Source organism: Micrasema longulum, unplaced genomic scaffold (genome assembly GCF_059751315.1).
Source record: "Micrasema longulum isolate JH-2025_06_02 unplaced genomic scaffold, ASM5975131v1 h1tg001987l, whole genome shotgun sequence".
Lineage (NCBI taxonomy): Eukaryota > Metazoa > Arthropoda > Insecta > Trichoptera > Brachycentridae > Micrasema > Micrasema longulum.
The window spans coordinates 11,497-37,298 of NW_028279157.1; the positions used below are offsets into that span (position 1 = coordinate 11,497).

The following is a 25,802-nucleotide window of genomic DNA, read 5'->3' on the forward strand; positions in this document are numbered from 1 at the left end:
AAAAAAATGCGAAATAAAGGAAAATACAAAAAATAATAAAACATTAATAATACACACAATAAAACACTGTTTTTACTCGGGTTTTAAAAATTTCTTAAAATTTATTTGTTGATCAAGGTAATAGTTTTTAGTTCGTTGGTTGTATTATTAAATTTCTTATTCCTTTGAAAACAAAACCATTTGAATGTAAAAGACAACAAAAAAAATCTTGATTTTTTAAAGAAATGATAATATTATGCGTCTTGACTTTAATATATTCTCTCATTTTTCCAGATGGGGTTGTAAAAAATAAAACAGTGTTTGGTGACGTAAAGTGGTGTAGTTGGTGCGTCGATGTTACCTGGTCCTAATACCAAATGGTGAAGTGAGTGGTATCTTGTCAAGGGGTGATAGGCTAATCAACCGACATGGGGCTTTTCACACTGACTATAAGGTAGGAAACTTAAAAAAATATTTTATTTTATTTTTAGGAAAAACAACAGTTGGTATATAAAAATAGAATATATAAAAAATAGCACATACATCCAGTTAAAGTTTTTCACAAATATAATGAGAGAGCACGTAACACAGTAAAGAGAATAAATAATATACTATATCAGACAACAATGTGAAGGTTAAGGGATGAGGAAATAGAGTGGAGAAGTGGAGGAGAATGATTTTTATAATATAATTGACCGATTCAAAAATTCTAAATTCTTTTCATTTGTCATACATTCAGGCATCTCTTCAATATTTTTAAGCCTTTGTATTTTTGCATTGCAATTTTGGGATTAATTTTTTTTTATGGCAGCCTTGTACTTGTAAAATAATTTGTGTTGTATGGATTTATAAATAAAAAAAATATATGAAGAAGTACATACATCTTTAGCACTATGCGTCGTTCTTGCTCAAACAATATACAAACCAATTTTTTTTTAAAAAATTATCGATATATTTAACATGCCCCTTAATTTATTCAAAAATAAATTAAGATTCATTTTATCTGGCTGCGATACGCTCCTACTTGCTTTTTAAAGATGCTTACGCTTACACACACCTGATCACTTACTCTCGCAAATACACCCTTACGTCCCTGACACACCTCTAAATTTACTCTCATACAAATACACCCTTTTACATATCCATAAATATATATATGGATATATACACGTAAATATGTGCATGCACACATTTAAAAATGTACCATAATTAAGATATGTATTATTTTTATTTAGAAACTTCGCTGAATTGTCTTTGAACCTTATTTTTATTATGTAATTTAATCATAGTTGTATGTTTCTGTAAAATAAATAATTAAATAATAAATAAAATAAGAATTTGAGGAGCAAATAAAAAAAAGAGCTAAAAAAAATAATTTTGATGTACCGTTAAATGTGTACTTGAATTAAAGAATACGCTATTTGAAAAAAAAATCGATTAAAAATATAAGATAATCGTTAACAATTTAGTACAACTCTAAGGTGGGTTCTTTGCGATTGAACTGTGCGTACGGTATAAAGTTACCGCTAATGCATTATTTTCTTAATAAAAATTTATCCAAATAGCATCTTTCACGCCTTGTTATATATTTGATGGCGTATTATTGCTAGAAAAAGAATTATTGGGCATTTTTACCGCCCATTTAGAACAAATGCCAAGCAGTATGTATCTTACTCACACAATCGCCAGAATACTAACGAAATGAACGTTTAAAATGTGTATAAGCTACTATGTTATCTGTGTCCAGTCGAATGAAGGATGCAATTCTGTATCTGAAATAGAATCATAACTCTGAACGAGCATTTTTGACTCGATGGCTGTTCTCAGTCAAAAGTCCAGAATAAGGTAATCGGCTAGAAATAAGTCCCCCGCGTTGTGTAGTGGTTGAATCGTTCGCCTACCATGCCTGAGGTCCTGAGCTTGATTCCTGGCTGGGTGGATCTGAAATCGTCGGTATACCGCATACCAGTAAACTGAGAAAAATAATTTTGAATGTTTGACTCCAGAAAATTCTTTTCAACATATTTTGTACATGATACATTCATTTAGTTGCTTTAAATTGTTTTAATGGATGAGATTTCGAAACAAAATATCTACTAAATAGAATTAATGTTCAAAAAATTTTTGAGTATGTCCACATGTTTGAAAACAGGCTGGATTTCCTTTCCAGGGAGTTATTTAAATCTAAATTTATTGCAGCGAGATGGAAAATATGTTTGACAGCGCATATGTAGTTCTAAGATATGATATTATGACCTACTATTGTTTTGCATTTACACACTGTTAAGCATTCATATCCTTCCTATGTTTGAACATCTTTATTTTTTTAAATTGTTATATCTGTTGATCTTTGTGAAGTTAACGAGCTAAAACCATTTCTAATGCTGGTGAGGCCGCTGCGTAAAACTGGCGTTCTGTAGCAAAGGTACAGGTTACTTTGCTACTGGCCTGCGTGACAAGTGAATTTGTCTCTCTCGCTCGCGAATATACGTACAGCATCAAGAGTGAGACGCAAATAGTTTTTTACGCAACTGCATATTCGGTACTCTTCCATAAACTTGTAAATGCCTAAGAGATTCATCTCCGATTTGTTACAAAATGCTGTTCCTATGACCAATTATTATTTATATAACTCACATGATTCAAATGATACGTAAATGTGTAATGGAGAAATACCGAAAACCTTAACCAAGCATTTTTTATATTTATAGAGACATTCAAGTTATGAGTTGCATTGTGTATTAGCTACATATAACCGGGAATGGAGAGTCAAAAAGATTCCCAGATTGTTAAGATAAAGTTAATTTAATTCATTATATTATATCATTCATGCCAATCTATTAAGGCTGTTAATTGGCTTGAAAAAAAATTTAAGTTTTAAAAAAAAAAAATTCTGATAAAATATCTAAATAAACAAGTCAGGTTGAACCCGGAATCATAATTATTGATAGTTATTGTCCGACGCATTAACGAGTAATCCTCTTGTAGCAGAGATCATGGTCTTTAAGTTCTTTTGAATGCAATCCCCTATATGTACATTTTCAAAAACGCTTAATCCAAATGCGTGGGACGATATGATCGCATTAATTAAGGTTAATTAATTAAAACCTATTCCAGATCTATAAATTATAGCACTAATAGGAAGAGTTGCGATGGGTCTTATGTTTTATCATTCAGAGAATCTACTCTTAATAAAAGTAAGAAGATCTATTATTTGTACGTAGTGTAAAAAACACAGCGGGTATATACTTTCTATTTAATATTATTTTTTACATTACACTTAAAAAAAATAAAATAGAAACGGATTTAACTCTTGGAGTAACACGAGTCTACATAGGATACGAGACTTAATATATCTTTCTTATTTATTAAAATTATAAAGTTGTACTTTTTTTTTCATATTATTTTCACATTGGATTTAGAAAGTTATATTTTTCTTTAATATTCTGGATTTTAAAACAAACATTTTTTTTTTTTTTTTTTTAGATAATTTTTTCTTTTACATTTGGTACATTTTTATAACAAAATATATAACTTTACATGAAAACAAAAAAATACCACATAGGCATAGTCTGAACGTGGGTATACTAGGTCTGGAATACGTAAATCTATGGTGTAGATGCATAATACTTGAATAAAAAAAACATTTGAGTAAAAATTGAATGTTACATTCAAATTATTTTTTTTTTAAAATAGTAAGAGTAAAAAATCTGAATAAAAGGAATAGAAAAGATAAAGAACACATGTCGAACAAAAAAATAATTAATTAAAGTTGATAATTAAATAAGGAAAAAATACGAGAGCAAATTAAATATTTATCCTTACAATGCAAATAATAGTTATACAAATTAAAGTGACGCCAATTCTACAATAAATCTGTTTTACGAATTAAAAGAAAGACACAGACGCTATTTTGTTTCAGGCGTTTGTGTGAAAGAGATAAAAAATATAATATAACAAATTCGTTCAATCAGTCGGTAATTGACAATGAACGCACGCTAGTAAGATGACCGGGACATTAATGATTTTTAATTTATTTTGCCATAAAAAGGCTAAATTATTGCCAAGAAATTATTTAAGAGTACGCTTCTGTTTTTTTTTCAAATGTTCGATTTCCGAATATTTTGTCTTTTGCACGCAGTGATGTAACACGATGTTACATCACTGCCTATAAAGGCATTTTGTAACACAGCCTTTTAAGAGTTAATGATTTTTTTTATTTTTTTTACTCTGGTACTGAGAGGGTTAAGAATAAAATATGACAACGGGGATGGAGAACTTCTTTACTCGCTATGTAACATTTACCATTCTGCCTATATTTGAACATCCATATTTCTTCAATTCCTCCTATTTATGTCCTCCGTTGTCTACAAGCATTTTGACATACTCAATATATTGATGTATTTTTACATTATATGCATCTATTATCCATAGTAAATCAAAACGATTTGACAGAATACAACGCATTAAGACGATATTGTATATATATTCTTTATCTATTTATGCGTGGCGTGTAGAAGACGACATGTCTCGTAAAACACACTAAAGCAATTTCCGTATACCAACGAAAGTAATGTAACTCTAAAAAAAAAGATTTAATGAAGAGAAGCGCGACATTTTACCATTGGACCGCAACCAGTTTTAGCTAACGATATGGGAATCCACTCATTTTTAAGGCTTATAAAGTTTGATTTTCTGATAAACGTTAGTAAATATTTGTATACATTATACAAATAAAACACATAACTGAGGATAGTAGTAAACACAAGGGGCATTTTTACACATGCCACGCCAATCCACCCGGCCGTTTGTGGGGTGTACTTTACCGGGTACACCCTACAAACGCATCGACAATGTGTCTTCTTTTGTAGGGTACACCCGGTAAAATTACCGGGCTGGGTAGATTAGCGTGGCATGTGTGAAAAAGGCCAAAGAGCGCGCAATCCTACAACTTTTTACACGATGCGTGCTGTCTAAAACTCTAGTCTATACTGGGTCAAAATGAAATGCCGATTATTTAAGTGTTGCAGAATGCCGCTACTTCTATATCGGTGCGAATCTTGGCACCTTAAAAACCGTTCCACCAAACTTTTGAGTTTTAAGGGTAAACGTGTGAGGAAAAAAATTGATCGATTTTACAAGCTTGGTTGGAAAGGGGTAGGGGGTTGTAGAAGAGAAAGTTTGTCCGAAAAATTAAAGATTGACTTTATTTTTGAATTACATTTTTAAAAAATCAATAAAAAAATTCGGAGTTGAAAATAATTTATAACGATTTTTAAAAAGTCTACACTGAGGAATGTTCCACTGAGATTTTGCGGTCTGGCCCTAAAACCGTGCGTCTAACCACTTACCGACTTTTTTATGTACATTTTGGAACAAAGAAAAAGTGGTAAATTCAAAAATTTATTTGAACATTGTTATTACACAAGATTCACACAAAGTGAAGGTTTAGTGATTCCAAAGATAAGCAACAAATATGGTAAAAAAATTCTGAAATATGTGGTTCCAGTTTTGTTCAATTTGTTACCAATCAATCTTAGAAATGGCACTTCCAAAAGTGACAAGGGCAAAATAATAGACTGGCTATTCGATCAGAATATTTGTAAATATAGATATATAAAACAGAATTTATAAATATGTAATATTCTCATGGATATTTATATGTGTGTATATGTATGTTAATGTGTATATGTGTATGTATGTATGTATGGATATGTATGTATGTATGTATGGATATGTACATATACATAGATATGGATAAAGATATGGATATAGACTTACATATAGATATGGATATGGAAACAGATATAGATATTTTAAGAAATAATGTTTTTAATAAAATGCTTTGTGCCTACTAAATATGTCCACACTTCTGTTTTAAATTTTGGTACTCCGGTTTTGTATTAATTTTTTATCTTATAATTGCGATATCTTTAACTTATTTTTTGCTTTTTTTTACATTTTTCTAAATATTATTTGAAAACATTAATTATATGTACTTTTTTTCGCTCTTTGTATTTAAGTTAGTAGTAATTATTATTATATAACTATGTAGTGTTATCATATGTTTTAATGTAAAGGATCTTTACCGACAAGCCATAGTAATTGGCTTGGTGAGTCCTGTATAAAAAATATAAAAAAATTAAAAAATGTTTCAAAAAATAATAAACATGTAATATTGTATGTAAATAATAAATAAAATAAAATAAAATAAATAAAAATTCGATAACCTAATATTCGATACTTCATTGTAATGGTCCTCTTAAGCTAGTGATTGGTTCACCTACCATACTTGAGGTCCTGGGTTCGATTGCTGGGATGGTCAACCTAAAATAATAAGATAGTTTAACGCTGCAATATTCCACTGTCTCTGGACCGGCACTTGCAGCGTAAGACTGATCACCTTACGTTCATATAAACAAATTATTTAATTACGTTACAAATTATTGACAAATTCAGTGCCCTATGCACAACTGTGTACAAAAAGGAGAATTATGATGATAAATTCAAAGTTATTTAGAACTGCTATTACAGCGAATCTTCTGAATGTTCAGAGTACATAATGCAATAAATAGTTTAGTACACGAACTAAATGTTCAGTATCTCTGCTTTTTAATATTCAAATCAGTTAGCGATAGTAAAGTTATTATGAATAACATACGCAGGTATGTTTGCTAGAAAAGTCAATTACCATTTATCACTCATCGCTAAGTATGACTTAAATTATCTTATTGTTTTGTTAAAGAATCGTTTGTAGGACAGCACAACATATTTGGGACACCTTGGTTATAATTTAATTTCGAAATTTTGGAATTCTTTATATTCTGCTGGTTTAAATTTACCTGGGACCCTGTCTTTTGTATGCTGGTGATGCCGCCCTTCTAGCTAGCAAAAAGATCTTAAAAGGGATATTTTCATAAGTCGGAAATTACGTTAACAATTCAATATTTATTTATGGTAGATTTTTACAAATTTAACACTTCAATGCTTAATTTTATTTTAACTAAATAAATTTATTTGAGTTTTGTTTATCATTATTTTTTTATTTAAAAAAAAAAAAAGAAATATTAGCGTTCTTATGATTTACCCAAATATTTAATGTTGAAGTCCATTTTCAACGAGTTGTAAATAACTCACTATAAGAAAATGGGAATCAAGTTGGGGTAGAGTGGGATTCGAACCACATACCTTTGGTCCGTGAGTCCGAGACACTAGCCAGAGGATCACAACCCGATTATTATGCCCACCAATTGCGTTTCTAACAAAAATTGCGCACAGCAACGTCATGCGTACCGTTTGTCCCATAGGGCGCATTACGTCTCGGTTTTGGGTAGTTTAAAATGCATATATTTTAAACCTTTGTAGAAAATTTATCCAACGTCGGACGAGTGAAATAATAGTGCCGTATGCATCGTCTCGTTTTCTGCATCAATCAAGCATTATTTTCTTTCTTCCGCTGTTCATTTGCTCTACATGTCCAAACCGACGTAGCACCCTTTTATATTTTTATTTTTTGCAACACAACAGGTCAGGAGGCCCAATTATTACAATGATGATTGTGTTCTCAAGTCTACAAAAACGTAGAAATAACATTGACTCCATATTTATGTTTAATTCGCTGAATGGCTTAATTGATGTATCATCGATACTGGAACAAGTGGCATTCAATGTTCCGATCCGCCGGCTGCGAAATAATAATGTGCTGTTCCTCGATCAACACAGCACAAACTATGGCTTGCATGCACCAATGTCCCGATTGTGTCGTATTGTTAACTCCAGACAAGATCTGGACTTTTTTGGTATAAGCCTTTATAGATTGAAAAATTCACGAAGATAGACCGGATCTTGTCTTGTGGTAGTAATTTTAATTAATTTCGTCGTAGCTTTAATTTCATTTAATTGTAATTTTTTTTATTAGCGCCTGTATTTATTAAAAGAAATTGTATTTTCCATTGTTAGAATGGACTGCATAAGTCCGTCAAATAAATAAATTAGTACTCATTTTTTAACTTTTTGATATTTATAGTATTCTTCCAGTAGACTTTATTTCAATTAAAAATAAAATGTAAACCCATATACGGACCATGCCTTTGTGAATTTTTTTGTGGCAATGCAATAGTTTTTTTTTGTATTTGTAACTTATGTATACCTATTGTAAAACGCAAAGGAAAAAAATACAATAAATAAAAATAAAAAATAAAAATTACAGCACTGAAAACTCATACTTGATAAAAATCATGTTAATTGTTTTGTTCTCACCGGGAATCAAACCCGGAACCTTCCGTGCGAGAGCCGAGCGTCTTGACCACTACACTACAGAGGCCGCCAGTACAGTACCCAACGCACGGATCTCGACATTTATGTGCCTATTACATTGAGGTACATTACTAAAGTTTCCTCAACCTGCGGCCAATTAGCATATGTTTGATAGAACGGTCTTCAGTCAGTTGCAAGCGTTCAACGGCTACTTTTCTCATCCCAACGACTAAAATGCCTAAATGTACGCTAAGATATTACACAAATCGATATGGAAAAGAGATGGTATAACCTTTTACCAGTAAGTAATATTTTTATCTTAATCAGTACTTGTTAAAAATAGCTATTTTAATGTTAAAAAAAGTTTTACTAATAATCTCCTGTCTCTGTCCTGTTCAGTCAGTCGGGCGTATAGTGAAAAGATTAACAAACGTGACGCGTATGCGAAAGAAAGCGACATACTGAATATAACTTACAATAGACCGATGTAAATAGTCGGTGCTTTTTACTGCACTACTTGTTTTGCTTGTCAAAGTCGACGTGATATGACGTGACGATACTTGCTCCCTTTGCTGGCCATTCCTTTTTTTTGGGAACGACTTTTTAGTTTGGATTTGTATGGAGTGTTATCTCTATATATTATATCTCATTGGCCTATTTTACAAAATTTTACCACAAAATCGCCTGAGAGATAGCGTTTCGACAGCATTCAGCCTACTTTCATTCTTGCTTTTCCAATTCTGCACTCCGCTCTCGCACATACGGGTCGGCACCAGGACTCGATTGTAAACTGCTAATTTTTCAATCAACATAAGGCTTATAATATATTATATTGTTATTAAAGCCAAAAAAATGTTTTTGGACATATTTTCCTTTTACCTAAGATAGTATTTCAACTTTCTACCACATATTATTGTGGATCTGTTTATTTTCGACAGAGAATGATTGATTACCTTGTTTTTGTAAAAAATAAACAAATGTAGTTATCATTATTTCTTCTTGTGTCAATAAAACTTCTTTCAGAGAATAAAAATACGTTTTCCTTCGGCCCACTTTTTTAGTTTGTTTTCAAATAAAATAAACGTACTTCAGAATATATTTCGCGTTCATCAAAAATACGCGTAATAATTTGAAAACTTGATAAAACATACTCCCAAATTTGTTCACACTTGGAAATTGTTAAACCAGCGATAAAAGAGCGACTTTGATGTTTTATCATAATAAACTAATTTAGATTAATTTACATTAAACAATAATATGTAATATTAATTAGCGACATGATTCTAAAACAAAGCTATCGCTGATAATAAAATAATTTTACGAAAATTGGCATTAAAGATACTTAATTTATCTTAGTAACTACGACATAGCACTACTGAGCATAGTTTACTTAAATATGGCCTCCCTTGACGACCCGACTATCTCACCAGAGCCTTACCTTTTGTTCCCTGAAGAAATATTTAGTTTTTGAACTTTTTCTTCTTGAATTATATGCACGATAACAAGATTGATCTTTTGGTGACTTATACGAAGGGCGTCGGAGATAAGAAATCAAAAAAAAAATGATAATAATAATCTAATCTAATGGTATTAACTTTATGAAATTATCGTGTTACTTTTATTAGGAAAAACAACATTTGTTATATTAGAAATAATAGAATATAAAGAATTGCACATACATTTAGTTAAATTTTTGATAAATATACTGGTTGAATTTGCTAATGAGAGCGATTTGCTGATGAATGTAATGAATCGAAAGTGATGGTTTTTTGAAAGGGATGAAAATATAACTAAATGTGAGATCAGTGTGAACGGAGATATTCTGAATCAGGTAGAAGAATTTGTGTACCTGCGAAGTATGTTTACTAGGGATGGAAAGACTGAGAAAGTTATTGAAAGGAGGATAAGAGCCGGGAACAGGGTGCACGGTGCACTGAAATTTAATTTGGCAAACAAATATTTATCGCAGGGGGCGAAACTAGCAGTTTACTATGGAGTTCTAGTGCCAACTCTAATGTATAGGAGCTAAGTATGGAATTGGAAAAAAAATGATGAATGTAGGTTTAATGCTGTCGAAATGCGATCTCTCAGGCGAATGTATAGTAAAACGATTTATTATAAGTACAAAAATGACAAAATTCGTGTAAGGCTGAGACATGCATTATCGACAGAATAAAGAAAGGGGTGCTACCTTGGTATGAGTATGTGGAGCGAATGGACAGCGAAAGAACGGCTTAAAGGATTTACGATGCGAATGTCGATGGATGCAGAAAACGAGGAACATGATATCAATTGTTTTAATGAATGGTGCGACATCAATTGTCTTCAACTTAACATTGACCTATACAATTCAATTCAATTGAAAATACCGATACAATTCAACTACAAACTAAAAAATACTTCCCTTTCAATGGTTTCGTCAATAAAGGATCTTGGCATTACTTTAGATAGTAAACTCTCCTATCGTGAACACATTAATAATAATGTAAACAAAACTCTCAAACTTCTCGGTTTTATCGACGGCGGACTTCAAAAATATTAATACCATCAAAACTCTTTATTGCTCACTAGTTCGACCCCATCTAGAATACGCTTCTCCTATTTGGTCTCCATTCTACAGGACTCATATTGACCATATCGAGTATGTCCAACACCGTTTTCTAAGAAAAGTGGCATGGTTGCTCGGATTACAAAGGGGTAATTATTCCTATTTTGAAATAGAGCAATCTCTTAATATGTCTTCATTGGAGAGACGTAGAACTGAGATGGACCTTATATGTATTTTCAAAATACTTAATGCTTTAAGTGATGTCCTATCTCTGTTGCAATCTATTTTTTTCATGTTCCCAACCGTGTCACCAGAAGTCAAAATCTGCTATTTATAAAATCTTCTAAGAGCATCTTTGGTTTTTATGCCCCAATGTTCAGAATATGTTGATTAGTCAATTCATCACACGACTTAGAATTTTTTGGGATAGATCTTCCGGCTTTTCGTAGATCTCTTCGCGACTTAACAGTGTGGGATGAAGTTGGATTGGTATGGTTTAGCTCAAAGTTTTAAGTCTTTCGTTTTTTTAATATATTGTTTACAATTATTGTTTTGCCCTTGTTTGTCTTTGCTAAATAGTTGTATGTTCTTTTTGTTCAGTTTCTTGCATTTATGTTTCTTCATGTAACTGTTGTAATTGGCTTAGGCCGTATACTCCTCTCCAAAATTAATCTTAATGTCCCCTTTTGCGTGGCAATAAATAAGTATTTATTCCATCTGCCAATCTGTGGCACTAACTATGTACAACACTATTTCCTCTATCGTTCTTGCTCTAACTATAATTTAGATTTACGATCCAAAAGTTTAAGGAATCTTGTCTCATATAAACTTGTCACGTCGTTCAAAGTAGTCCGTTTTTTATTATAATATGTTTTTCTTACATTTTCAAGAAACTTTCCCGTATAATGTAATGCTCTAATTTTTACAGCGCATAAGAAAACAAAGTTTTTATCCAATTTCCCGTAGGGCTGAAGTTCCTCATTGGAGTTTCAATGCAGTGCCCTATGCACAACTAGATGGGGAGACGGAAAAAAGGAGAACAAAAAAGGTTAAGAATCGCTACCACAGACTGACGTTCTTTAAAGTCACACGTACGATTATCTGATTGGAATATATCACCCATACAATTTTAAGTTAAGTTCCTCGGATGCACAGTGTGTCAAAAAGCTATAAATTATATTAATTGTAAAATGTTGACGGTAATGTCTATTGTATTAAGCCACCTGCTTCGTAATTCTAACGTAATATTTTGTGATATAATCTTCAAGACTTCCGCAACGTATACAATTCTGCATAATAAAAAATACGTATGAATATTTTTAATTACTCGTAACAATAGAAATTTTCGTCCCAAAGGTTTCTAAATCTTGCGCAAAGGACTTCGAAGGAAAAGTGGTGGCAAAAAACTCATAAGCCATGCATATTAATTTATTTAAACACTTCAAGTACAAAACTTTATGCACTTTGGCGTCAGGTTGCTAAAAGTTAATATTTTCTGCCAATCAAAACTATTTTCCGGAATTTCTACTGAATTTGAAAAAATGTTTTCGAATGACAGCTGTGAACGTGTGAAGTTATTATTTAAAAAAAAAACATTTTTTATACGCATTACATAGCAGTAGCTTTGTAATGCGTATAAAAATAATTAACCTTTTCAAAATTCATTTGTAAATAGAACCTGCCATATGTGTAATCAAAAATTAAATTGTATTGATATTAATAACATATCTTTAACTTTCTTTAAAAGTGAAATTTCCAAAAATAATTCAAGTTATGATGTTGCGCCTTGAATCCGCAGCCTATATAATGCAGGTTATGTGCAGTTCTGTATGTAGGCACATAATAAATGAACACTGTATGGTCAACTATAATTGTATTATTTATTGTAATGTGCAACTGTGTGACCAATATTCATTTACATTTCTAGTAATATTATAAGTTTTGTATGATTAGTTATTTTATGTTATGTATATTTTTTATGTGACAACATTTACAATAACAATATTATGTGGAAGCCTCTAATTGGACATTGTGATATGTATTTATGGTATAATTGATTCTTATAAATGTATAAATGACTGTTGGCTTTCCAATGAAATAAAATAAATAAATAAGTAGCGAATGGTGATTTTATTTACAGGTAAGCTATAAAAAAATATCATATGTTTGTACCTACATAGAAGGTACATAATATAATGTATGTAATATATACTATAAATTGATATTTTTCTGTGGTTCTGTGTGATACAACAACTCTCATCCATGTAATCAACTCAAAAAACGTAGTTACATAGATATGTTATCTATTACTTTAACTCATAACTCATTAAAAATTAAATAAAAAATAGCACTATGAATTCAGTCGATATAAGGTATTCAAATAAAATGTCAACGGCCGAATTGTTCTAGAAATTAAACGTGCTAAAAACGGCTGCGTCGAGCGCCATATAATATGTCCTGCAATATGACGCATGAAAGTAATTTTGGTCTTATGTCAAAAGTACCATCTCAAAAGAAAAAGTCAGTTTTCCTAATCAAGAATCTTCAAATAATTTGTGTAATCTGCAAGTTTAATCTAGGAGAAAAAACCCGCACTGGGGTTAAGACATTCAAAATGTAGTATACTTATTTGTATAAAAAAATTAGCTGGAATAATTAGCTAGTTTCCTGGATCACCGCAGGCGCTGGGCGCGCTTTATTAATATTAGGATAAAAAAACAAACGGTGGAAATGATTTAAAATAAATGATAATTATTTATTTGTTTTTCTGTTAATAAAGTTACAGTGAAACATTATTATGATTAGTCAAATATAATAGTAAGCTGCGCAGAGACTAATAAAACATGGACTGAAATTATACAATAAACTACCAGAGAATGTGAATTTTAAAAGTAAAAATATTTTGTTAAATGTAACCCATAAAGGTTTATCAAAAAAAATGAAAAAATCATAAATAACTATTAAGAAAATCGACTTTAACGTTTTTGAACTCTTTGTTTTCGCACTACAATATTTCACAATTCCTGGTCTGGTACTCAAAGAGTAAGTCGTCCTTCCTTCATGTATCAAAAATTGTTACGATACGCCTTGAAATGCACTATGCATAATTTGGCGTGGAAATGGAATAGTGGTATTTCTAACAATTTCAAAATTACTTGAGCATTATTTATTGAGGAAAAATTGAGTTTACGCTTTAAATTTTTCTAAGAATTTAATCGTAAGTGTTTCCAAATTACTTTCAATTTCGATTAATTCAAATATCTGGCATATCAGACGGGAGACGCTGCCTGATTTATTGGTTTAAAAGGTGTTTTATGAGCTTTCGCTATTCGCCTACGCCCGAAGCTATGCTATGCGATCCGTCTTTATCATGCACAATGTTATTAAATCAACTTTTTATTGTGTCCCGTTAATGTAGAAAGACACATACCTCAACATACAGAAACTTTGCAATTTGCTACATACATAACTTACATCAAGAAAAAAAAATGCAGCATTCATTTTGTTCGCTGGTTGGAAGAAATTTCTATCTGGCAATAAGCGCGTCAATGTACAAAGAAAGTTTAAAAAAAAATAAAATAAATTAACATGATTTTTTTCAAAAACAATGACTGAATTTCATCGTGTAGGGAGTTACGTTATCGTAGATGGAGAAAATTTTAAATATGTAAGCCTAGACGTTTACAGGGCTTGTGACCGGTCATTGGCTAGTTTAAGTGCTACTTAAACAAGAAATTAATCAGCCTGGAAATAAATTTGAACATCTTACGCTTTCATACTGTTAGAATCACTTTCAAGAACTGTTTTTTTCATTAATGTTTATTATTTATTTATTTAATTACAGACGTATTAAGTCGACACAATAATAAATCCTTTTTTTTATAATTTATATAGGTACGATTAAAATAAAATACAACTAAAGAAAATTAAAACTACGACTAAATTAAATAATTATTTCTACCTTAAGACAAGATCTGGTCTATCTTAGTGATTGTTTAAATCTAGAAAAACTTACACCAAAAAAGTCAAGATCTTGTCTCGAGTTTACAATGCAACACAGTCGGGACATTGGTGCATGCAAGCCATAGTTTGTGCTGTGCTGATCAAGAAACGGCAAATTATTATTTAGCAACTGGTGTATTGGAACGTTTAATGCTATTAATTTGTTTCCGTAACGTTGGTACATCAATAATTGAGACATTTAGTAAATTCCAAATAGCCTGTGCTTGAAGTATCTGTAACTTTAATCAACAATAAATAACATAAATTTTATCAACATATTACAACAGAGATGAAAACATGGAAGTCTAGGTAATATGGAAGTCTAGGCATCTACAGGGCTTATGACCTGTCAATGGCTGGTTTAAGTGGCCACTTTACACACTGCGTAACATTCACCATTCTGCCTATATTTGAACATCTATATTCCTTCTATTATTTCATCTGTTGATGTTTGTGAAGGTAAAGAGCTGAAACCTTTATTTATGCGGGTGAGATTAATCTAATTGAATTATTTCATCTACATACTAGGCAACGCCTGAAAATGTTATTTTTTCAATTTCGATACTTCTTCATGAACCAGGTTTTCATGGACCATGGACTTCACAAACATCAACAGATGAAATAATTGAAGGAATATAGATGTTCAAATATAGTCAGAATGGTGAATGTTACACAGTGTGTAAAGTGGCCACTTAAACCAGTCATTGACAGGTCATAAGCCCTGTAGATGCCTAGACTTCTATATTACCTTCTCTTAAATGCTCTTCGTCTCTGTTATAATATGTTAATATAAACAGCTCCCCAGGGAGTCGAATCCAGTCCTTGTCTACAAAAACTGAATTTTACCTCGTATTAAGTTAAAACATTACAACACAGATGGAGAACATTTTTGAAAAGAAAATATGGACGCCAGCTGCTTACAAGACTTATGATATGTTTAAGTACCACTTAAGGAGTATCCACAGCTGACATCAGGGTTTAAAGGATGCATATTTTATATCACATATCACCGATACATAATATCAAGATATGCTGATATTCATAATTTAGTAATGGTGAGTTTTTTTTAGACATTACCTCGTATCTTCATATTTAACTATTCTGAGATTTCTCGGGAACCATAAAGTCGCGACTATCACACGCTGTGGACTGAAACGGGGATGCGTTCGGAGCAGGGGAATAATATGCAGCAAAAGCAAATCTTACATAATTTTGTTTGGTTCCGAGTTCCGACCGATCTTAAAAATAGACTGCATTATTAAGATTTTTCGGCGTTTGATGGTATTCGAATAGTCAATTTGATAACAGGTTGATTTCTGGTTTATTATTTGTATATTCACTGGGAGTGAAAAAGGAAAGATGATGAGAAATATGTTGCAGTCGCATAAATCAATTAAAATTGCATAATAAGCCATCTCAACCGAATCTTGGATCACCACAATACATCATAATATGGATCTCGTCTTGGTCGATGGTCCATTCGTTTAGAAGATTGGCGTGAAATTCCACGACAAATTGCCTCGGACAATCCTTCAGACTGTCGCATACCGCCGCAGCTTTCCCGCTTCTTTCTTTGTGCACTGCCAAAATGGCATGACAAAATGGCGTCAAGTTAAATTGATCGAACAGAACAACAAACAACAAACGAACTCAAAATTCATATCTTGCTAAGCTTTCTTTATTTTTTTTGCACGAATTACAGAATTACAGTCCTAATATTATATAATAGTCTGAGTTTTGAGAGATTAATTTAAAAATAAAGTATTTGGGTCTGTAATCGGTTTTAGCACCTTTTTGATTCATATTCTAAAACATGGGACAAGAAGGGCTCATAGCACAATACGAAGGTAAGAGAGTTATCTTCAATCAATTATTTATTTAACAAATTACAACAGGGATAGAGAATACCTTAAATAAGGGAATATGGAAGTCTAGGCATTTACAGGGCTTATGACCTGTCATTGGCTGGTTTAAGACAATTTTGGACATTTGGACAAACTCAAATATTGTAATGAAACCAACTGGTCCAAGAAAAAGTTTAAAAATCGAAAAATTGTTTTCAGTCGTTGCCAAGTATGTGAAATAATTCAGTCAGATGAATCTCTTCACAACAATAAAGGTTTCAGCTCTTTAACTTCACTAAAATCAACCAATGGAAGAATTGAAGAAATATGGATGTTCAAACAGGCAAAATAGTGAATGTTGCTTAAACCAGCCAATGACAGGTCATAAGCCCTGTAAATGCCTAGACTTCCATATTCCCTTATTTAAGGTATTCTTCATCCCTGTTGTAATTTGTTAATCTTAATGACTCCCGAGGGGGTGAAATCCAGTCTTTTGTCTACGAACATTTGGACAAACTCAAATATTGTAATGATTATTTATTTATTTATTTACGGTTCTATGAACATTTGACATAATTATAATAAAACCAGTTGAAAAAATAATACAACAAAAAGTAGGATGAAATTTAAAAAGAAAAAAAAACATCAGAAAAAGTATACAATAGTAAACAGTTTTTTTTTTTTTAATAAATATTAAATCAGTAACAAATACGAATATTTTCGTATATAAAAGAAAGATAAATAAAAAAAATAGCAGTTCCTATTAAAAAAAAAAGGAAGAGAAGGAAAAAAAAGTGCTCTAAAAGGAATGTTTAATCGTAGTAGTAGGACCCTATTTCGTTTATTTGAATTGATGAAGCAAAATTTTTTAGCAAGACGTTTTTTTTTTTCTCTACCCATGTTTTATTTACATTTTAATGTAATGCACGTATAAAATGTCACTTCCTGAATATTTAAATTTTTCTCTTTTCCTCCCTTTTTCCTTCCCCTTTTTATCCCTTTTTTTCTTCATAGTATAGTGTAGATATTTAAAAAAAAATATTTCTTAAAAAAATTATATTTTTTTAAATATTTTGTTTCATAAAGAAGTTATCAATAAACCAACAATATGTATGTTTATATACCACTGATATTCTCAAATTGAATGGTTCGGGTGGGTAGGAAGAAATTGCCTTAAGGTAATATTCCCGCCCAAATGCATATGTATGTAAACTGTATATGTATATGAAGTATTTAAATAAATAAATATATGATTTTTTTTTTCAATTGTTGACTTTTCTTAAGTAACCTTCATAATATGGGGTGAGATTCATCTGACGAAATTATTATATCTACTTGATAAAGTTTGAAAAAATATAATAATATAAGAAATCAAACACTGATTTGAGTCTACTGAACCCTTTATTTTATTTTTTACAAATATCAAAACAAAAATTTCGTGACTACTGTTTCGCTTTTTTACTTGTTGGGGCATTTTCAAACGAATGTCTTATATTTACATTGTAAGTATGGCGTTCTACAAAATAAACACCAAATCAATCAATAAATACAATAACTTAAACTTATTTTTAGAGACCAATAGGTCAAATTAATAATGTTTGAGCATGTTCTTAATTTCTCTTGTAATACATCAACGTAATTAACTCTCTAGCCGAGGAGATTCAGTTCTTGTCTTCAAACATTTAGACAACCTGTATTATTTATTTTCTGTTACATGAAGGTTAAATAAATAATCTTTTTTTTCAGGAAAACTGTGAAAAACGAGTGATAATTAATAATTTACAAGTGTTTTTTTTTACTCGTAGGCTCATGAACGGTAGCTAAATGGATCAACTTCTGTACCACGAGGTCGACAAACTCACATTGCCAAAACGGCATGACAAAATGGCGTCAAGTTATATTGATCGATACCAGAATAACGGATGGACAAAGGGCCTCGTGTCTCCTCTGGCCCTACGGAGATTCATGATTAATGGTGTCTTAAAAGCCAGAGTTCTTTGTTTGGCCGTGGTATGCTGGACGTGCGCTACATTATGACTTAGGACGTTTTTTAATGGGATAACAGGAAACAGGATCACCAACAAAACCCTGATCTTCATTCGTTCGTCAATCAAACGAGTTTATTTCTACCATTAACTTATCTTAACGCCGTTATTGTCATTACATTTCCTTTTCGCACCTAATTGTGTATTTGCCATTTCATTAAGAAGCCAACCGCGGCGTCATTAGATTTTTTATCGCACATAGGTGATGTAATTAGTTTTACGCTTTAATAATGAAATGTTGCAGTTTAGAACCACCTATAAAGCCATTTTTTCATTTCCATTCTGTCAGGAATCAAACTTACGACCTCAATCATGATAGAAAAACGCATCAACCACTGCACTACACGAGGCGAACTTATCTCTAATCAATTTCTGCACGCAACTACACTGGCTCAGTATCAAGCATACAAGAATCACAATATGTGTAATAAATACAATGCTTTAAATAATCCCACTTCGCCTGTTTATCCAAGAGAGCTCTTCCAACCTCTATCACAACATAAACTATCTCTTCGCTCTAGTAACGAGAGAACCCTTTTTATACCCCCTCACTGTAAAATGTTGTATTTTTTGCCTCTCATCACATGCCTAAAGTAATTAGGTTTTTTTTGCTTTATGGTCTTCAGTACCGCTTTATCTTTTTCCATCCTATATTATATAATTCAAACATCATATTGTAAAATTAGTCGATTAAACTAAAAAAAACTAATAATTTTAAATTAACAACACAATTTAATTCAACAAACTAAAATCAATAAATTAAAATCAATAAACACGAATCTAATGCCAAGCTGTCATGGCTTTCAAATATTCTTCGACTCTATAGTAGCCTTTTTCAAATAGCCTGTGCTTGACAACATCTTTAAAGTTTTTTATTGGCAACGCTAGAATTTAAAGAGGTACCTTGTTGCAAAATCGTATGCAGTTTGAGGCAAAATTATATATTTTTTTATTTTTATAAAAGAAATATTTGCGCTCTTATGATTTACCCAAATATTTAATTTTGAGGGCCATTTTCAACGAGTTGTAAATAACTCACTATTAGAAAATGGGAATCAAGTTGGGGTAGAGTGGGATTCGAACCACGGACCTTTGGTCCGTGAGTCCAAGACACTAGCCACAGGACCACAACCCGATTCAAATTGATTTTTTGCAGTCTAGCATATCTTTATTTCTAGTGTTGAACCTATGAGAATCTCTGTTTCTCCTAAAATCATCTTTGGGGCACTTACTGCTTTTGTATTTTCATAATAATCTATGAATCATGAAAAGACGTGTGGTAAAGCTTTGTATACGATTTTTCATGAATCGGAATTGGACTCATTTCCGGTGGGCATAGGTAAAGAAACGTAATTTTAAATATTATTTAAAATAAATTGCGCTGTTGAGAATCAGTTTTGCTGTAGGATTGTTACCCGGAAGAAGAAGAACCGGCTTCAGAATGAGTATCAAAAATATTTATTTTTAAAAACGTTCAACTGACGAACGAATGTTTGGAGATGCGTGCCACGGTCCCGGGCATAACTTATTTCGTCTTGTATTCGTTTTGCAAAGCCATCTACTACGTTCATAGACATGTGGTAAATAAAATCATCGTTCAAGAGAGCCATAAGTCAGAGGTATTTAAAAACATCACATTAAACCATGTACTATACACACAAACAATAATTAATGGTGGAAACAATATAAGATTTATGTTTCGACAGTTACTTTTGTTTCCAGTGACAGCTATTTCGCTATTGCATAGCTTTAAAATTGTATAATTAGTGCTCATGTTTTGTTGATGTTTGTAGACGCCATATTCTATAATTACGGAGCGCTGATAATAATGATGAAGTCGTGTTTTGATGGGCTGTCATAGCACTATTTGAAATCCTCTAATTAGGCAACTTAATTAATTTCGTCCGTATCGCGGTTTAATGGTCAGTGCGTTTGCCCACTATGCAAGAGGTCTCGGGTTCTATACCCAGCATTGCTGATATAATAAAAATATTGGAAAAAGTGTTTTTTTTTCCCATATTTCGTAGTGTTAATTATATCTCAGTTAAACCTTTAAAATCTATATATTATATAAAAGGCAATGTTTGTATCGACAACAGGCTGAATAACTACTAGATCGATTTACGTGCGCTTTTCAGTGAAATGTTGATCTTTACCATGAACGTATTTAAAGCTCTTTAAAATCTTCAATTTTTAGGGTAGAAAAAAAATTCTAGCATATTTGTTTTTTTTATCGTTCACCAGGGCCTGCATTCACCGAGAATGCACATTACACAAAAATAATGGAAATATTAGATTTTTTGTGTGTAAAAATATTTTAGATAGTTTTTTACTTTGACAAATGATAAACAACGAGTAAATTAGTTTTTTTTTATATTACAAAAAATAATCTAATTATGTGTTTGACCAGTTTTAATGATTTTTAAAGTACCTTAAGATTTTTCTAGTGCTGTGAGTGTTTTCTGCAAATTGAGAAATGCCGTTTTTGTGATTGACATATGTTCAGAAGGTAATTTTTACAGTTTTTTTAATGAAAGCGGTCGGGCTATTTTAAGCAGAACATAGAATTGACTTTACTACACGCGATAACGCCAATATCTCATTTTTTCAAATTTGTGGACTGGCTGCTTTCTGCACAACTACGTTCAACGTAATTATTATTTTTTGCATAGTTAGGATAAATATTTTTTGTATAACAGTCCAGCATATTTATACTAATTTTATTTTCTAAATCCAATGTCAAAATGTTCATTTGAAGATTATAAAAAATACACTTTCAGCATTTCAATAAATAAAAGAGATATATTTATCAAGTCTTTTGTCGTATGTAGACTAGTGTTACATCACAGCCACACAAGAGTTAGATAGAGATTAATAATTATCTATCCGCTTATAGATATGCTCTTTCGCTCTATTGCATAGAACAAAAGCGTCCCAAATTTTTGGTTTGGTTTTGAATTTAACAACAAATGTGTGACGGATGGTTTCGGTTTGCGCTTGTGATTCTTGACCTGAATACCTACGGCCCGTTATATCACTGTTAATTGTAGCTAACTTCGTGGTTGATAATCATATAATGTTTTTTGTCAGTAGGGGCGACTTTATAAGGGAGTGAAGTATTATTACTATTAGGGTTTAAGTGTTTCTGTTTTTTTCTAGTTTGCTGAATTTTTTATAATGTACTTAAGCATTTTATATTTTGTTTTAAGATGATACTTTTTTTTACTTTGTTTAAGTCATATAAGCCGTTGAAAAAAAAAAAAATGAAAATAATAATTGATGCATCACTGGCGTACAGTTCGACATTTTGTTAAAACTGGGCAGCTGGAATTAATATACACCATCTTCCTATTTATTTAAGCATTTAAAAATATGTTTTCTAAAAAGCAAAGCTCTTGAAAGTCGGTTTTATAGCTAAATAGAGTAGAGGTTAAACTTAAAACGTTTCCAGATTAAAGATTTATTTTGAGAAACTCAACGTGTGATATTTTTAAACATTAACGAAGAAGTAAACAAGTCGTAAGGATTATTTTTGATCTGTAGCTTTACTCGGTTATACCTTTAACATTGATTTTTTAAGAAAAAATGTATATTATTTTGCATTCTTACAACTTACACAAATATTCTAATTCTGGGGGCATTTTAAACAAAAAAATTGAAAAGGTTGATTCCAACGTCATTAAACATAATTTTAAACACTTTCAAGTTTGTCAGTGAACAGTCATATTTAGCCATCTAGAACAAAGACGACAAAACAAGATATACACGGCGTAAGCCAATTACAACATTTACATGAAGAAACATAATATTTACAAGAAACTGAACAAAAATAACGTAAAACTGTGTAGTAAAGATAAACAAGGGCAATAAAATAATGGTACACAATATATTTGTTAACAGGATAAACATTCAATTCAAATCATTTATTTAAAATAACCCATACATTTTAAACTAAAATTCAAGACGTACATATAATAAAAAGACAAAAAATACACAGAGATTCTGTCAAAGTAGTAGGAGAATCCTGCTCCAGAAAACCCCTTTGGATACTTTAAACACATTAATATCCATAGCGATGTTGTTCAGCATAGCGGCATAGCATAACATAAAAGACTTTGAGATAAACCATGCTAATCCATCTTCATTCCACACTTTTTTTAGTGGCGAAGAGATCTACGAAAAGCTAAAAGATCTATCCCAAAGTTATGTGACGAATTTACTAATCTATACATTTTGGACATTGGAGCATAAAAACAAAAGTCGCTCTTAGAATATTTAATAAATAGATATGATTTGTTTGACATACCATATTTAGCGATATTTCAACAGATATAACATACCGTGTTTAGAATTAGAGTAATGGTTGGCAAAACAAGATATGTTTGATATCTAAAACGGCAAAACAAAACATATCATAAATTGTCAATCATTATTCAATTTCTAAAGATAGAATGTCACATATGTTGTCAAGTTATGTTTGTTGTTAAGTGATATTTCTCAATTTGCCATCTTTGGAAATTGAAAAATAGACATATTATAAAGTGATACGGCCAATATTCTCTAACCCTATAAAACGATTACATTATATGTGTTGCCAGAGTGTAGATCTCATCGAGACGAATTCGGTGATACATACGATTATAGCTTAATATATCTAAACAATTAACGTCCCATACTTACCCATCGGGCGGTTTTTGTGGTGTAGTGGTCAAGAAGCTTGACTCGCGCATGGAAGGTTGCAGGTTCGATTCCCGGTGAGAACGTCAAAATTTAAAGTGAATTTTCTCAAGTCTGGGTATTCTGTGACGTAATTCACCACTGTAATTGGGCCTCCATGCATGTTGTGGTGCAAAAAAAAAGCGTAATATCTTTCCACTGATATATTGTTTGCTTTATATTTCCAGAATTTTGTTTCCCAACTCAACACAGGGCTGTTCGTCTGAAGGAGTTTGGGATACATTTATCCCGCCGTTTCCTCGTAGGAGTAGGCAGATACGATAAAAAGTCATATCACTGTTTGTAAACACACTTTGTTGTACATTAATATATATTTTTTAATTCTCATGTACGGGCTTCGATTATTCCGACTTTGACACGTCCATTAGGGTGAGCCGATGTTGTATGAAGTTTCTTATTCTTTTAGACATCAAAGTTAAAGGGGTCTAAAAAGTTGCATTTTGGATCACATTGAACGTAAAAATTATTTTTTTTTAAATATTTCATATTCCATACTTCTTTTGGCCCTCAACCGAGGTTTGAAATTTACGACTGACTGAACATTTTGTTAATTATCCATATCGATAAAATTATTTTTTTGTTAGTAAAGATATAACTTAATCACATTACAAATTTAAATGCGTTGTAGAACTACCAAAACGCAATAATTTTTCACTCCGCGGAACTGATTCCGTTAAGCGCCTGGCTAATATTGACGAAAACAATGGCTCATTAAAACAATTCTACCCGTTTATTACAAAACAAATTGCAACTCACGCCCTTAAATTCTTATTTAATAAGATTCAATGCACATTATAAAATTTAAATGGACCTATTTTCTTACTTAAATACGAAATCAACAATATTTTGAGTTTGTCCAAATTTTTGTAGACAAAGACTGGATTCAACTCCCTGGGGAGCTGTTTATATTAACATATAGCAACAGAGTTGAAAATATTGTTGATAAATTACCTGGTCCATGAAGAAGTATAGAAATTGAAAAAATAATATTTTCAGGCGTTGCCTAGTATGTAGGTGAAATAATTCAATTAGATGAATCTCACCTGCATAAATAAAGGTTTCAGCTCTTTAACTTCACAAACATCAACAGATGAAAGAATTGAAGGAATAGAGATGTTCAAATATAGGCAGAATGGTGAATGTTACACAGTGTGTAAAGTGGCCACTTAAACCAGCCATTGACAGGTCATAAGCCCTGTAGATGCCTGGACTTCTATATTACCTTCTCTTAAATGTTCTTCATCTCTGTTGCAATATGTTAAATACGAAATGACAGCCGGTTTAGCGCGAAAATTTGACTTTTTTGAAAACTTCAAGCTCTGGTTCAGGGCCAAAAGTAGTATCAAATATTTTTTTAAATATTTTTGTATTCCGAGTAATCCAAAAGCCAACTTTTCAGGCCACCTTCATTTCGAAATTCAGAAAAAAAAAATATCTGCCCAGCCTAACGTCCATCTTCAGGCAGGTATTTGGTGGATTTGGTCGATTTATTTTCTTTTTTTCCGTTATTTCTTCGTCCATTCGCTCTACATGCCCATTTTGAATAGTAATGTTTAGTTTTCTTCACATTTAATGCCTTCTTTTTGTCGAAGATTAACTTTAGCACTCTGCGTTGGCGTAGTAGACTTTTGTTAACGTTAGTTTTGTCTGTGAGTTCCAGATTTAATAACTCTGATGCAGCAAAAGCAATAGAAAAACAACTTTCGGTCAAAGAGGATTGGTCTACTTCTCAATTTAAGCGTACAACCTACTTCAATTGTCCATAAAAACAATCAGTCAATATAAAATCGCTATTAACAAATGGATTATGGAGGTGGGATGCGCTCGGTTTGATGGGTAAATTAGGCCAAATAGGTAGAAATATGTTTTTATTTATAGTGTTTTTATTATGTTTTTTATGAATGTGATTTTTTTATAATAAAAAAAAATACTTGAGTTCTTATATAATCTTATATAATTTCATTTTTCAGACCATTTCCTAAAAGTCGTAAATGGAAATCGAGTTGTGGTAGGGTGGGATTTGAACCTGGGACATTAGGTCCGTGAATTCACAATACTACCACAAAGCATAACCCGGTTAAAAATATGAACTTAATAATGCTTAATAAGGCATGTTTCAAAATTGAATTATGTAAAATATCTCCCTGGGCACGGGACACCCCAGTGAGGTAATTATCATTAACGTAAAAAAAGTAATATATACATTTTAAAAGAACAAATAAATAGAAAAAAAAATAGTTTGTAATCGCGATAATTTATGTACTTAGTTCACCTTCATTTTGTTGGCTGCATTGACTCTCCTATCAGCATTTTTTTTCTATTTTTCCGTAACTCGTGAGCACATCTTAAAATTCCCAGATACACTAATCCTTTTTTTCCTCAAGATATTCG

At 31.6% G+C, this 25,802-nt stretch overlaps 1 protein-coding gene across 1 annotated transcript in view; it reads left to right on the forward strand.

Moving 5' to 3' along the window:
* Positions 1 to 261: 261 nt before the first annotated feature.
* The window catches only part of LOC148273326 (papilin-like), a 180,716-nt gene continuing 155,175 nt past the window's right edge, over positions 262 to 25,802 (forward strand). Inside the window, exon 1 of the mRNA XM_088238884.1 lies at positions 262 to 433. Coding sequence (XP_088095010.1) covers positions 408 to 433 — 26 coding nt within the window. The 5' untranslated portion in view covers positions 262 to 407. The remainder of the gene's footprint in view (positions 434 to 25,802) is intronic.